The 15,160-nt window shown below is 44.4% G+C and overlaps 1 protein-coding gene across 8 annotated transcripts in view; it reads right to left on the minus strand.

Moving 5' to 3' along the window:
- Nucleotides 1–15,160, minus strand: part of USP34 (ubiquitin specific peptidase 34) — a 1,084,964-nt gene that overhangs the window by 984,409 nt on the left and 85,395 nt on the right. For 4 of the 8 annotated variants that reach the window (XM_033939082.1, XM_033939080.1, XM_033939079.1 and 1 more), the window contains exon 3: nt 14,666–15,086. The exons of the other annotated variants lie outside the window; for them this stretch is intronic. In XM_033939082.1, coding sequence (XP_033794973.1) covers nt 14,666–15,086 — 421 coding nt within the window. The remainder of the gene's footprint in view (nt 1–14,665; nt 15,087–15,160) is intronic. 8 annotated transcript variants of the gene reach the window in all.

The raw sequence follows: 15,160 nt of genomic DNA on the forward strand, positions 1-15,160 counted from the left end.
CCTGTGCTCTAGCCAGTTTTTAATCCAGGTGAGTATTTCACTCTCATTTCGATGGCTCGCAATTTTCCGAAGTAGTCATTCATGTGGAACCTTGTCAAACACCTTCTGAAAATCCAGATATACAATGTTGACCAGGTTGCCCTTGTCTATCTGCCTGTTTACTCCCTCGAAGAAGCGCAGCAAGTTCGTCAAACAAGATCTGCCTTTGCTGAAACTGTGCTGGCTGATCCTCATCAGACCGTGTCCGTCAATGTGATCAATGATGCGGTCCTTTATCAGCGCCTCTACCATCTTTCCCTGTACCGAGGTCAGACTCATCGGTCTGTAGTTTCCCGGATCTCCCCTCGAATCTTTTTTGAAGATTAGTGTAACATTCTCCACCTTCCAAGTACCAGGGGAAGGTAGCAAGTATATATCACAAAACCAGGGGGAAGAAGGGGCCGGAGCCGGATGAGAGACAAAAAAAGACCTCCTGTAAAGTTTCAGAAAGAAGGTCTGGCAAAGCCACCAATTCAAATAGATGCAAGCTCATGAGAGTATTTCCACGCTCCCAAAACCCCAGAGGGATCCACAGATCCAGCACATAGTGCCTGATTTCCCGCCCTGAGAAACACTGCACCTATAAATAAGTGGTCAGCAAGCAAATCATCCGCACCTGGATTCCCCAGATCAGGGTCAGGAAGCGCGAGCATCGCAACAGGATGTGTCCAAAAGAGTAACACCACCAAAAGGCACCGTGTAGGCGGATTGGGACTATGCAGACAGAAAACATAGTGGTCCGAAATCCTGAGCACAAAAATTTTAAAAATGTTGAGAAGGTGTTCGGCTCCTGGGGCATATGTCACATTTAAGCTAACAAAACTGAGCTTTTCTGAGGCTGCGCAGGGTTTGCAGCCTAGTGGATGGAATTACCAGCTGTGCTAAGGCCCAAAAACCATGAAGGTTACCCTGCCAGGCTAGCTGAGAATTTGGTCACCTGCTTCAGTAGGGAAGAGGCTACGCTAGATGCTGAAGCTCCCCCCCCCCCTCCCTGCTGTGCCACACGATATGTGGCACAAAAATGCTCTAAAAGCGCTAAGAATGTGCAATCCTGGCAAGAATCCACAAGAGGAGAGCCCAAGGATTCCATCCCAGCAAATTTTCAGGCAATTTTTGCGATTTAAAGAGGCAAGGAGCTTTAGAAATTAAAATAGCTAAAAATCCAAGATGGCCCCAATCACAAAATTCACGCCAAAATCGGGAAACCCAAATGTTAAAAGCAGCAATTTTAGGATTTTTCAGGAGGGGGAATATTCAGAAACACTCAAAACCCCACTTTGCACACCTCCCCCGATATCTCTAATAGGCTGTCAGCTTGTGTACTCACTGTGACCTGAGAATATCAGCTAGAAATGTTGCAAACCTGCATTCAGCTCTCATAGTAGCTGTAACTGGATAAAGCACAGTTACTTACCGTAACAGGTGTTATCCAGGAACAGCAGGCAGATATTCTCACTGATGGGTGACGGCACCGACAGAGCCCCGATACGGACCCTTTAGAGTGAATTGCACTCTAAGAACTTAGAAAGTTCTGGCTAGTCCACAGCTTGCATGCGCAAGTGCCTTCCCGCCTGATGTAGGCACGCGGTCCCTCAGTTAAGATAAGCCAGGTAAGAAGCCAACCCGGGGAGGTGGGTGGGTTGTGAGAATATCTACCTGCTGTCCCTGGATAACACCTGTTACGGTAACTCTGCTTTATCCCAGGACAAGCAGGCAGCATATTCTCACTGATCTCCAAGCTAACAAAGATGGGATGGTGGTAGAGTTGGCCAAAGAAAATATATATTGAAATACAGTTTGGCTGAAGTGCCCATCCCGTCTTGAGAAAAAAAATCCAGACAGTGGTGAGAAGTGAAGGTATGAACTGAGGACCAGGTGGCAGCTGTACAGAGTTCCTCAATGATGTAGCTGTAAGGAAAACAACAAAAGCTGCCAGAACTCGAACTCTGTGGACTGTGACACAATTTCCCCATGCCAGTCCAGTCTGAGTATAGCAGAACGAAAGGCAGGCAAATCAGCCAGGTAAAAATCATTCACATGAATATAGGACACCCAAACTGGGTTGATCCAAAAGAAATGAAAAGTTTGGGAGAAAAATCGCTGCGGCTTTGACCGGTGAATTAAGAAGGACAAAAAACCGCTTACATTCCAAAGTATACAAAACAAGAGCTCCCATAGGAAAACGAGGTGCAGAAAAAACACACAAACAGAAGAACTGATTAGTGAGATGAAAATTGTAAAAGAAACTTTGGACATGTACACAGAACTACCTTGTTATGATGAAAAACTGCTAAGGATGAATCTGCTAGTAATGCATGAAACTCACCAACCCTCCTGGCAGAGGTGAGAGACATAAGGAAAAACCACTTTCCAAGTAAGAAACTCAAGTTGAGCTGATGCCATTGTTTCAAATGGTAGCATCAACAAACAGGAAAGAACTACAGGAAGAGTCCAGACGACAGAAGAAGACTGTAGAGATGGTTTCACAGAGAAAAAGAAATTCCATCAATAAACCTGGAAACCCAGTAGAAAAGGCTATAGCCCAAATGACAGGAGAAGGGATGAGATATGGTTATACATCGTAAAAAAGACCCTGGCATGAATCTAGAACCAAAGGATAAGCAGAAAAAGGTTGACCCTTGACTGACAAAGGGAAAAAATGCAATAGCATTGAAAAGAAGTCTGAAAGATATAGACTCGAGACTAGAAACAACCAAAAGAAAAAATAAGCCAAGATCAATACCACCGGCTAGGAAGGTGGAACAGGCAGATTAAAAAAAAAAAAAAGATATCAGGAAAAATAAAAACAAAACCACTTTTGATAATAACACGGTTGAGTGGCTGGTGTCCTGGAGACACCCAGAAATCAACAAATGGGCTAAAAAAGATGTAAATGAAATTGACGCAGCCCGAGGAAAAACCAATGGAGATTGGAATAAATCAAAGATTCCTGAGTCTGAGTGAACTGAGTAGGAAAATTAGAAGAAGAAAGGACTCCCTAAAATTTAGTTGAAGAAGAGGGGAGGACCCATGTTGCCTGGGCCACCATGAAGTAAAGAGAAGCATGGTGGTTACATCTTGCTTGAGCTTGAATAAAATGCTCAACCGGAGAAGAAGTGGAGGGAATGCATATAGAAATATGCCCGACCAATCCAGGAGAAAAATATCTGTTGCCAGACAAAGAAGGGAGAAAAGTCTGGAGTAAAAACCTGGGGCAACTGGTGATTGTGAGTAATCACCAACAAATCCACTTGTAGAACTTGTAGAAAGACCAGGTGGACTCCATAATCAGAAAGGGTTTCTTCACTCTCTGGAAACTTCGGTCCATTAGAGCATATTTTGATGTGTCATCATTCAGAATTCTGGTACAATCCCTCATACTGAGTCAACTTGATTACTGTAACATCTAGAGAATGACACGGTGGTTGTTACCCGCAGCTAGCCGCCAAAACGGTGACCAAAAAATAAGGTCACCGCGAGATCAGGGAAAAGGCCATTCACCGCCCCATGGAGCGGTGAATGGTTAGCATGCGTGGTGAATGAGCGTTCGATCCGGCAGCCCCCCTCCATCCCGCCGGCCGGCCATGCATCTCCCTCCCTCCTTTTCCCTTACCTTTTCTTGTTGAAACTGGTGGTTTCTATAAGGCTACGATCTGTATTACAGCTGGAGCCTTGAAGTTGCATCGCATTGCCTGCTGGAAAAGTCTCCTCTGACGCAACTTCCTTTTTCCGGTTGCATCGGAGGAGACTTTTCTAGCAGGCAACCCGACACGACTTCAAGGCTCCGGCTGTAATATAGCACATAGCTTTATACAAATTACCAATTTCGCCACAAGAGAAGGTAAGGGAAAGGGAGGGAGGGAGGGAAATGCACGGCTGGCCGACGGGAGGGAGCTGCTGGACCGCGTGAAGGGTGCTGAGGGCGGGGGGATGGAGATAAGACGGGGACAGGGCAGTGAAAGAGACAGCAGGGACGGTGACGGGGCGGTGAAGGGGATGGCAGAGACAGGGACGGGGCGGTGAAGGGGACGGTGGGGACGAGGCGGTGAAGAGGATGGTGGTCCGGGGACGGGGCAGTGACAGGGACAGAATTTTTCCCCATGTCATTCTCTAGTAACATCGCCTACTTGGCAATTTCCCTGAAGAATATACGGCGACTACAATTAGTGCACAATACAGCAATCAGACTGATCCTCGGGTTGAAGTTCAACCACGTTACACCTTCCTACCGACTTCTGCATTGGCTGCCGATGGAGGCACGTGTGAAGTTCGAGTTTCGTTGTTTCTATTACAAGGTACTATTCGGTTTAGCCCCTAAATACATAACTGACCTTTTCTCTTTCTCAGCCAACAGACATAAGAGAAGTTCACACTTAAATTTTGTTTCCCCTCCAGTTAGAGGATGTAAAATCAAAAGACATCATCAACATCTCCTCTCAGGCAGCATTATGGGGTAAAGATCTAGAACAATTGCTTACGTCTACTACTTATGGGGAATTTAGGAAACGCCTAAAAACATATCTGTTCCTAATGTAGTGTACTTAGGCAACTAACCTCATTCCACAATAACTGATCCCTAGAGTTGTTAATCACTAGTTTCTAACTTTGTTAAATCCACTCAATTTCATCTTTCAATCAATGTTAATCGGCAGAACATTATTAAATCCATTCAATCTGTAACATCTTTTAATTATTGTAAATCGCATAGAACTTCATGGTCCTGTGGTATATAAACTGTTATTATTATTATTAGAACACCCCCAGAGCAAAAATGGACTAGAGAGTTGTAAAATGGGAAGTCCATGCAGGAGATTAAAGAATCCTGCTGAAATTGAATAGCAGCAAGAGCAGATAGCAAGTTGCCTCTCAAGTCCATAAAAGTAGGGCCTCCTGACATAACAGGAGAAAGCCCTAGCCCTCTTGCTCAATTATATGTAGTGTATAACCACTGGATGGACTGTGCAAGGGAGGAGGACTTGAGGACAGAGTAGATGATGAAAAAATCACGAGGGCCTATAAACATCACTCGAAAAATTAGGAAATGGATGGGAAAGTTCCGTTCCCTAGCAGTCGAAAGAGCTGAAGGCTGCAGATTGCCCTTGCAAAACTCCCATGCAGAAAAAGATGCAACAGGCATGATGACCATGCAAGGAGGGGACAAATAAAAAAAGGGAATCTCCGGATAGAGTAGAGGAGATCAGCCCTAATTGGAATAACTGCAGAAGGAAAATATACATGCTTTGAGAGTGACGAGCCCTCGCCTGATACCACTGGAAAATAAGACCACTGAGGAGTACAAAAACGTAGTGCGACCTGGAGAAGTCCTGTTGCTCAAAAGAACCATCATGTCTATGGTAGGAAAGGATTGAAAAAAGAAACAACTGCTGACCCACACGGATGAGAGTGAAAGCAATCTTAAAGAAGAAACACTCACACAAGAGTGGTATCAAGGAGTACCCCAATGAAACACAGACATGAATTTGGGTATGTAAACTCAAAAGCTAAAGAAAATGAGATAGATTGAGAAGGTGTTTGAACCATTTCTCAAGAAAAAACAGCCTGGGAAAAAACTAGAGGTGTAAAAAAGGAAAAAAGTAGAAGACCCTGTAAACAAATAGATGTGGCCAGCACAATCAGACAGTTCCTGAAGAATCTGGGAGCAAATACCATCAGCCATATCAAGAAAAAATACCATATCAAGAAAAAAAATCTATACTGGTAAGGAGAACAGCTGAGTAGAACTGAAAAGCATAGCCCGAAAGCTGAAGACCTTCTGGACTAGAAAAAGAGATCTGAGATACAGAAAACACATAGTCTTCCAGTGTACTTGAAAATCAATAGAGAAAAGAATAGAGAAAAGGGATGAGAATCCCTAACTCCACTAATTGAAGAGAACCTTCAAAGAGAATCAGCAGGAGAAACAAGGAAGGACTGCACAAGATCCCACGGAGACTCTCTTAAGAAAAACAGAGTCTGAGAGCAAGGTGAAAACATTAAATGTATAAAACCTGCTATATGAAGAAAACTCAAAGAGCTAAGGCTCTTAGTAGTACATGAAGAACTGAAAAAACAGCCTCCATGAAGGTGAAGACTGCTACTCAGATGGGACCAGAGAATCTCACCTGGTCCTTTGTGCAGAGGAAACATGTCTTGGGAACACCAAAAAATGTTCCCCAAATCAGACATATGCATTAACCTGTTCTGGTGAGTGATGATAAAAAAATAGACACTCAATTGCAGACCAGATCTGTAACAACCAGATCTGCAAGAACAGGTACTGAAAACATAGACACTGTACGTGTAAGCAAAGAAATTGAAAAGTAGCTACATGGAATGCGTGAACAAATGTATGCCAAAGAAAATCATTCAGGCAGTATAGGAATCTAGTAAGCTCATATGGCTAACTGGCCCCAAGCCTTGTCCACTATGCCCAGAAAGACAGAGGCCTACACACTCACTGGTAGAATGAACTCCACCAGGAGGGAAACAATGACACGTGCTGTTTCAAAAGTGTGTCAAAAAGTTCCTGTAGATATCATGTAAGCAAACAAACCTTGAATAGATAACTACAAATCAAGGAAAATAAAATCCTTAGGGAAGGAAATGACTGTACAGAGTCAACTTCCAAAGGAATGCTTTTACAGACAGTTCCCTAAGGGATATGTTGTTCTTTGTTTTTTGAACCCCACGGAAGGGAAAAAAAGAACATGTAATGAAGAAGCACCCACCGGTTTAGAGAGATGCAGTTCCAAAAGACACCCCTATCCTCTCAGAAAGTCAATCCCAATATAGTCAGGAAGTTGATGTTGAAGGCCGAATACAGCTTAATGACTGCAAAGCAATGGTACGCCCGCACCTGGAGTACTGTGTCCAGTATTGGTCACCATACCTCAAAAAGGACATGGCGATTCTTGAAAGGGTCCAGAGAAGAGCGACGAAAATGATAAAAGGTATGGAAAACATTTCATACGCAGACAGGTTGGAGAGGCTGGGGCTCTTCTCCCTGGAGAGGCGGAGACTCAGAGGAGACATGATAGAGACTTATAAGATCATAAAGGGCATAGAGAAGGTGGAGAGGGACAGATTCTTCAACCTATCGGGAACCACAAGAACAAGGGGGCACTCGGAGAAACTGAAGGGGGACCAGTTTAGAACCAATGCCAGGAAGTTCTTTTTCACTCAGAGGGTGGTGGACACCTGGAATGCGCTGCCTGAGGTTGTGATAGGACAGAGCACACTACAGGGTTTTAAAGAAGGATTGGATAAATTCCTGACAGATAAAGGAATTGAGGGATACAGATAAGGATAGATAGGATATAGAAAGGGTATCAAGGCGAATTTTAAGGGATCACATACAGGTCATGGACCTGATGGGCCGCTGCGGATGCGGACTGCTGGGTGCGATGAACCACCGGTCTGACCCAGCAGAGGCGACTTCTTATGTTCTTATGTTCTTAAGTCTTCCCATACCAGAGCAACACCGACACCGGCAACTGCAACAACAACTGGAGTTACGTTATAGGAATCGTCAAAATTAGAGGAGACTCCTATGAAAATGCTACCGGTATCAAAAACTCAACCGGGTCAGCACCAGAAGAGACTGTGTCGACATGGCTGACGACCCAAACAACTAAATTACTCGCAAAGGGGGCAAAATTACATCGAATTAAAACAGAATGGGGAGAGCAGAACACACACAACTGCATCCATGCATTGCAGAAGGGAAAAATTGTAGAGGGTGCTAAACTGATTAGTGAAGTACTACAGAGGCAGAGTGAAAAATCCAGAGTGGATTCCTTCTCCAACCATGCAACTAAAGGGAAATAACCCTACTGTCTAGAAAGTCTTACGTATTGCACTGGAAAAAATTCAGATAAGGATTTCAATAGGGAACGGATTCCCCCAGTCTAACCAGGTGGTTTTAACTCCACACTCCAAAACTTTTTTTTTTTTAACTCAATAATGCTACAATACCTGAATATATTATCTGGCAACCAATTCCATAGCTTAACTGAGCATTGATTTAGAACAATGCTTGGCAATAAATCTGCTACTGGTTGGTTTTACAGTGCGCCTCCTAGTCCTAGTACTAACTGAAAAGTGAATCGTTCCCCATTAACTTGTTCCACCCTACACATTATTAACCTGTAGCACCTCAGAATTTGTAAACATAAGACGTTCCCTGCATTCATCCCTTCTTAGTCTCTCCCAAGTTGAAGAATCCTAATTAGTTTAGCTTTATTTAAAGGATACTTTCTATCGTCTTTATCTTTTTGTACACTCTATACCTTTTCTATATCATTTTGACATGGGGTAACCAGAACTGTACACAGTACTCAAAGTGTCACTGCAACAGAAATCAATAGAGACATACTACCAATTTTTTTTTCTTCCTGTCTTAATAATCCCAAATATTCTACCTGCTTTTTTGGCAAAGTAAACGGTGAAATTATGTCTTACCTGATATTTCTTCTCCTTTAAATCGAACCATACTGTTCTAAACAGACAGGCGTTAGCCCTTCCTACCAGAAGATGGAAGAAGTGAAGCTGATTTTTCCCAGTGAACTCACCAGTATAACCTGCCAAGTAAGCCTCTATCAAAGCACCAGAAGATTCCCCTTTGTAATGCACACCCAACCATGTCCCATCAACCACTGCAGGTGCAATGATCATCGATTAAGCTTACCACCACATAGATGACACTTGCAACTCTGCATATGCCTTTTTTTTTTTTTTAAGAAAATAAGATAAAGAGCAAAGCACTCCATAAGCCCAATGCCTTAGTCTTCCGAGAGTAGGTTTCAGAGCAGTATGCCCAATTAAAAGGAAAGGAAATGCAGGTAAGAATTTCACCTTCCATGTCATCTGGCCATACTGTTATGAACAAATAGGATTTACCCAAGCAGATTTACTGGGTGGAGGAAAACAAAGGCCCCATAATGACAACTCCACCAAATCCCAAGCAGGTCCTGGTTAGCACATTCAACCTGTAATGTTTCACAAAAGAGTGTAGCAAAGACCATGTCACTGCCCTACAAAATCTCCTTTGGTACAACCACCGAGACCTCCGCTGAGGTGGTCATCTGCACCTGAGTCGAGTGGGCTCGCAACCTTGTAGACACCTGTCAATTCCTACAAACGTAGGCAGCCTAAACAGTCACCCTGATCCACCTTGCAACAGAGGCCTTGGCTTCTACCTGACCCTTTTAAGGGCCATGGAAAAGAACAGAGAGATAATCAGAGAGGCAAAAGCCATTCATCTCCTCCAAGTAGCATAGCAACTTCTGCCAGACATCCTGCTTGTGCAGTCTCTAAGCTGATCAGAACCACCTTCCTCAAGGGAGGGCAAACAGACCTCCTGGTTCACATGGAACAGAATCATCTTGGGAAGAGAGGAGGAAGTCATGTAAATGGACACCAAGTCCTCTAAAAAGGAAAAATACAGGTCTCAACAAGACAGAGCCTGCAGCTTTGAGAATCTCTGAGCCAAGGTAATCACAATGAGAAAATCCATCCTGAGCATGAGGTCCTTTATGGAGGCCGACCTTAAAGGAGCCATGAAGGGAAAGGAGGGTTGCACCTGGGAGTGCAAATGCACTAACTCCTTTAAACACTGGGCCATCTTCCCATGTACTGCCAAGAAGCAGCCCCTCACCTTGCCCTGAAAACTATAAAGAGTGGCAACTTGAACCTTTAAGGAGCAAAGTGCCAGGTTCTGTTCTAGTTCCTACTGGCAAAAAAAAAAAAAAACCCACACGAAACAGGATATCAAGAATCTGTTTTCAAGGGAAACAGAAACCACCCAGCAAGTGAGCACCCGAACATATTCCAGACTCACACATAAGATAGGGATGAGGAAGATTCCAAGACCTCAGCAAAATAGGGACAATGGACCCCATTAAATGCTTCCTCTCATTTGCTTCTTCCATTTCCATCAGATCTCACAAAGATGAAAGCCTCTGGGCAGAAGGAATGGCTCAGCTACCAACACACACTCCAGATCTGCATACTATGGCAAACAGGCCAATCTGGAGCCACCAGAAGTACAAGATGAAGATGCCATGCAATCCTACACAAGAAACAGTCTATCAGAGACCACAGCGGGAAGACATACAGGGGTTCCTCCGCCAACCACAACTTAACCAAGGTATCTATCCCATGCAAGGTCACCTCTTTCCTGCAGCTAAAGAAATACTCCATCTTAGCACTAAAGTATGTAGCCATCGAGTCAAACATCACTGGCCTCTTTATCATTCCTGAATGAACTGCAAGGACATCGATCCAGGCTCTCACAGATCCAACAGGGAAGGCTGAGGAATTCTACCTAGACATTGTTCTTGCTCACAATATGGGCTGCTGAAAATCTGACAGATGTCTCTCCTTCTAATACCAGAAGCTTGCAGCTTCCAATGCCACCACGAGGCTCCTAATGCCACCTCATTTGTTGATTTAGATTACTGTCAAGGCATTGTCCATCATCACAGGACCTCTTTCCCCCGAAATGGAGGATGCTCCAACAAGGCCAGGCACACCACCCGAGTCTCCATGCAGTGATGGACTAGGAATCTTCTAGCACGAACCAAGTGCCTTGCGTCTCTTGGCCCAGGCAGTCTGGCCCTTGCCTGAGATTTGCATCGGTGGCAACTACTACCCAATTCCAGGGAGTCCCGCTAAACCTTCCACAGGAGATGGACTGTCCTATCATTCCAGACCGTCTCACTCATTAGTAAGACAAGGCATGGCAAATGGAACTCAAAGTACTGAAAGACCAAGCCCATCAAAGGTTTATACCACTTTTATGGGTACCAGAGTAGTTTATAAAACAAAATACTAGCCAAAAAATGTTTTCAAGGGCTTCTGCAGCTGGCATCATGATTGTTGCAGCTGTCCATGTTTCACCGCATCTGGGTAGGTAGAATCAACATTTCAGCCATCATGCTGTGGCTTTCTTCAAGGTGTGCTGCGAGGTCTGCGGTTTGTCTTTATATATAATGGGTCTACCAACCTGAATGGCTGGGGCTTGATATGAGGCAGGAAAGTCCGTTGGTCCTGAATTTGAATTTTGGTGGGAAAGAATTTTAAATTCTGGCAGGAAAGTCCATTGGCACAATTTTTTTTTAAAAATATTCTGACAGGAGAGGGCTGGAAATTTTGAGATGAGGAAGAAGGCATTTGTCCTCGGCCCTAGTTCTTTTTGCGCTAAATTTTTTTTGGATGAGCAGTTGCCATGCTTTGTTTATGGAGACCTTTATCTCCATTGAAGTTATTGGGGTGTCTTGCTATCTCCCCAGCCAATCAGGTTGGAAGACCCACTATATATAAAGACAAACTACAAATCTCACAGCACACACTGAAGAAAGCCACAGCATGATGGCTCAAACGTCAGTTCTATCTACCCAGATAGAGACCTAGACAATGGCAACAATCAAAAAATATAATCCCTACCCTTCCATTAGCTAGGTCATTAAAAACATCACATTTTAAATAGACAGAGCAAAGCTGACTGCAGAGGTTGCATATGCACTTGTGCCCAGGTTATCGCTTCCAGAGTTGCTGCCATAAGCTCAAGAGCTGCAGATAGTTCCAAACCCTAGGAACTGACAGTTTATACACTCTGCTTCAGAGCCTGAAGCTCAGCCACTTGGTCCTCCGGAAAGGAAACCATCTGCTGTTCTGTGTCGAAGCAGACTCCCATGTATCCCAGGACATGGGAAGGGAGCAGGAGACTCTTGATACAATTCACCACCTAGCATAGACCCTCCAAGAGGGTAATGACCTGAGATGTAGCCACTAGCCTCCACTTCCAAGTCAGTTCAAATCAATCAACCATCCAGATAAGGATGAACCCAAATGCCTTGTCATGGCAAATGTGCTACCACACCCACTATCCCTTGAAAAACATTCAGAAAGCTATGGGCAACCCAAACTGAAATTAGCACTCAAGCTCATAGAAGTGAAGATAATACTTTTGTTGCCCACTATGGAAATGTACAAATACACCTCTATGAGGTTCAAGGTGGTCAAAATTTTACCTGGATGAACTGAGGTGATCAGACTGAAGGGTCTCCATGTGAAAGTGATGCACCCAGAGGCAGGCATTCATCCCTTTGAGATCCAGGAGGGATTTAAAAAAAAAAAAAAAAAGTGCCTCCTTTGAGACCATGAAATAAATGGACCACCATCCTAGGCCCTGTTTTGCCACCAGGACAGCTTCCACTGTCCCCCAGCTCAAGATGCTGCTGTAGAGTATGGCTGATAGCCTCTCACTTTCACTCCGACCACAGGGAGACACCAAAAAGGCTTCAGCAACAGTGTAGGCCAGCTCCAGGGTGTAACCCTTCTCTACCACCTCCAGAACCCACTGATTTAAGGTGATGTTGGCCTACTCATGGTGGAAGGAGGACAATCTGCCCCCTATTGGAACCAAGGGACCCAATGAGCCTTCCTTGGATAGGCCTGGCAACTTCAGCTCCACCAGAAGAACTGAGTCTTCAGATCTCTTGGGGTTAAATGATCTACCCATATCTAAAGTCAACCACAGAGCTGGCTGAAAATGGCCCACTCCCTTGGAGGAACCGCTAGTCAATGAGGACTATCAATAACCTTTCTGCCTCATCTCAAGTAACCAGAGAAACTAATCCTTCCCCCATATCCTTCACCAACTTTGGGTCCTCTCCAAATAACTGCTACTGAAAGGACAACTGACTGCGAAGCATCTCGGAGGCCATGTCTATGGCTCAATGATGCAACAGCAACCAATGGTGGCCACTGACTGGGATAAAGATGCACCAGATAAGAACATAAAAATAGACATAATGGGTCAGACCAATGGTCCATCTATCTCAGTTTCCTATTTCTAATAGTAGCCAATCCAGGTCACAAGTACCTGGAAGAAATTCAAATAGTAAAAACATTCCATGCTATAAGGATATTCCCCAGGAAGGCTGTGCCATACTTCAGGAGAAAGACCTCTTGGGATTTCAGCAGCTTCTATAATCAACCAACACAGCACAGTCTGCATCACCTAGCTCCCACAGACAGCAGAGACCCCCCCCCCCTCCCAAAAGGCGAATCCTAGTCTAAACTGCTACTCTACTCTGTTGTGGAGCTCTCTGAAAGCTAATCCTCCCCAACTTACACAAGTATAGCAGTCTTCTCTGTGACTGGGAAAACTTATATAAGCAATCAAGTATCTGATCCCACCCACAACCAGGAACTCCCACTCCATCATCATGTGGGATAGAGCCTTATGGGGCAGAAAATGCTTCAGTGGCCATTTGGAGGAAACAGCAGCATGAATTCTGGACAGTCCAAGGATCTCCATAACCATGTCAATGAGATGAGATAGCTTCTCCCGTCTGAATAGCCAGATCACATAGGACTGTTCCTCCTCACTCTGAGGTGGATCCTGCTCAGAATCTGAATCTGAGGGGGACTGGGGATGCAAAAGACCCTCCATATTCTCCAGAGACCGCCTGAGCCTCCGTCACCACTGGAAGCACTTGGCCTTCCAAAATGGGGCCCTGGCTGGGGCCCCACTGTTGATCAAGGTGCCAAAGCTTTGCCTGTAGAGCCTGCTTAACCATCTGGCTTAAGATCTGGAGCCTAAATGTACTATAAGTCTCTAGGGATACCCCCACCCCCACAAGACAAACCCAGGGTGGGTAGGAAAGATGAGGGCTGCGAGTTCTCCTACTGCACAAAAACTGCAACAGGAAAGAAAGGGGCATGTTCAAACATGGCCACAGACACCTCTCCATGCAGGGTACTGTAAGGCAGTTCCTACAGCCCCTCTCATCCCCTCTCGGGAAATTTTCAGAGTCAGAAACAATCTATTGTAATAGGGGCAGACAGAGCCATCCACTGTGTTCAGCTGCCAGTTCTTACAGGCAGAACTGCAACCCAGCCATGTGGCTGGTGATATGTCTGCCTAATTGCTTGTGCTCACTTTGACCCGGGGCTCCAACATTTCCACCATCCCCCTCACTCACTAGGGTGTGCTCCTGGGATCATTTATTTATTTTTTTTAAACTCAATTAGCTTTATTCCCTGAACAAGGGAATAAAGTTAAAGCAGACACAGTCAATGAAAACAGCCTGGGAGCTACAGGACATCCTAGTGGGAAAACAGCCAGAATGTACCTGCAAGGAAGGGAAGTGTCTCAAACCCCTCTGGCAAGGCCCACAGAGTCAAGCCAACACCTCACCAGTGAATGCTATGAAGTGCAACTAGAGGCAGTAAAGCCACGCTTTGCATACCACCAGGTACAGTCCAGGAACTAGGACCTGGAAGCAGCCATTAGGCTCAACCTCCCTGCACCTCCATGGCCTGCAGATCAGTGAGCTAGGCTAGGGGCCTGGAGTACTAGCCTGAACAACCTGCTAGAAGTAGAGAAAAGATTAGAGTTTTCCAATGAGCACTAGCAGGTTATACAAGTGAGTTCACTGGGAATGATCAGTTTCTCTACCTCTATTTGTTGGTATGAGGGGATAACACCCACTCGTTCAGAACAGTATGCCTAGACAACAAGGAATTTTATGTTGCCCAATACATAAAAATAACTGCACTTTACAGCAAAAGGAAAAAAATACAGAAAATAAATTAGGAAAATTAGAAAAAGAAATACCTCTATGGTTGGGTGAGTATTATGCTTGTAAGCAGTATATAGAGGAAATTGAATCTGAAAGATTTTTGCTACACATAGCAACAGTTTTTCTCTCTCGTCGATGTTCCATAAACTAAAATGGTCTGTGTTCTTGGCAGACTCATCCTCAGTCAGGCTACAAGTCCTTGCAATATCTAACTTTTTCTCAATACAGTTGCACTGTTCGGAATTTTCTTCTTTATAGGACTCCTTTTCTACATTTAGCGACTCATCCACACAATTATTCTGTTCTTGCCATGTTGATTCTAAGTTAGCAGTGCAATTTTTACAAAGCTGGTCCCGTAGAGCTTGAACTTGGGAAATTACTACATTTATAAGGGTACACACCACTTGGTTAAAGATCTCCAAGTGCTTATATTCCTTGAAGCAACACAGACATTGTCTATGGAAGAAAACAAAGACAAAGTAAATAAAACTATTGTGGTACACTCGTATGAAGAAACAATATTGAGAAAA

The sequence above is a fragment of the Geotrypetes seraphini genome, chromosome 3 (assembly GCF_902459505.1).
Source record: "Geotrypetes seraphini chromosome 3, aGeoSer1.1, whole genome shotgun sequence".
NCBI lineage: Eukaryota > Metazoa > Chordata > Amphibia > Gymnophiona > Dermophiidae > Geotrypetes > Geotrypetes seraphini.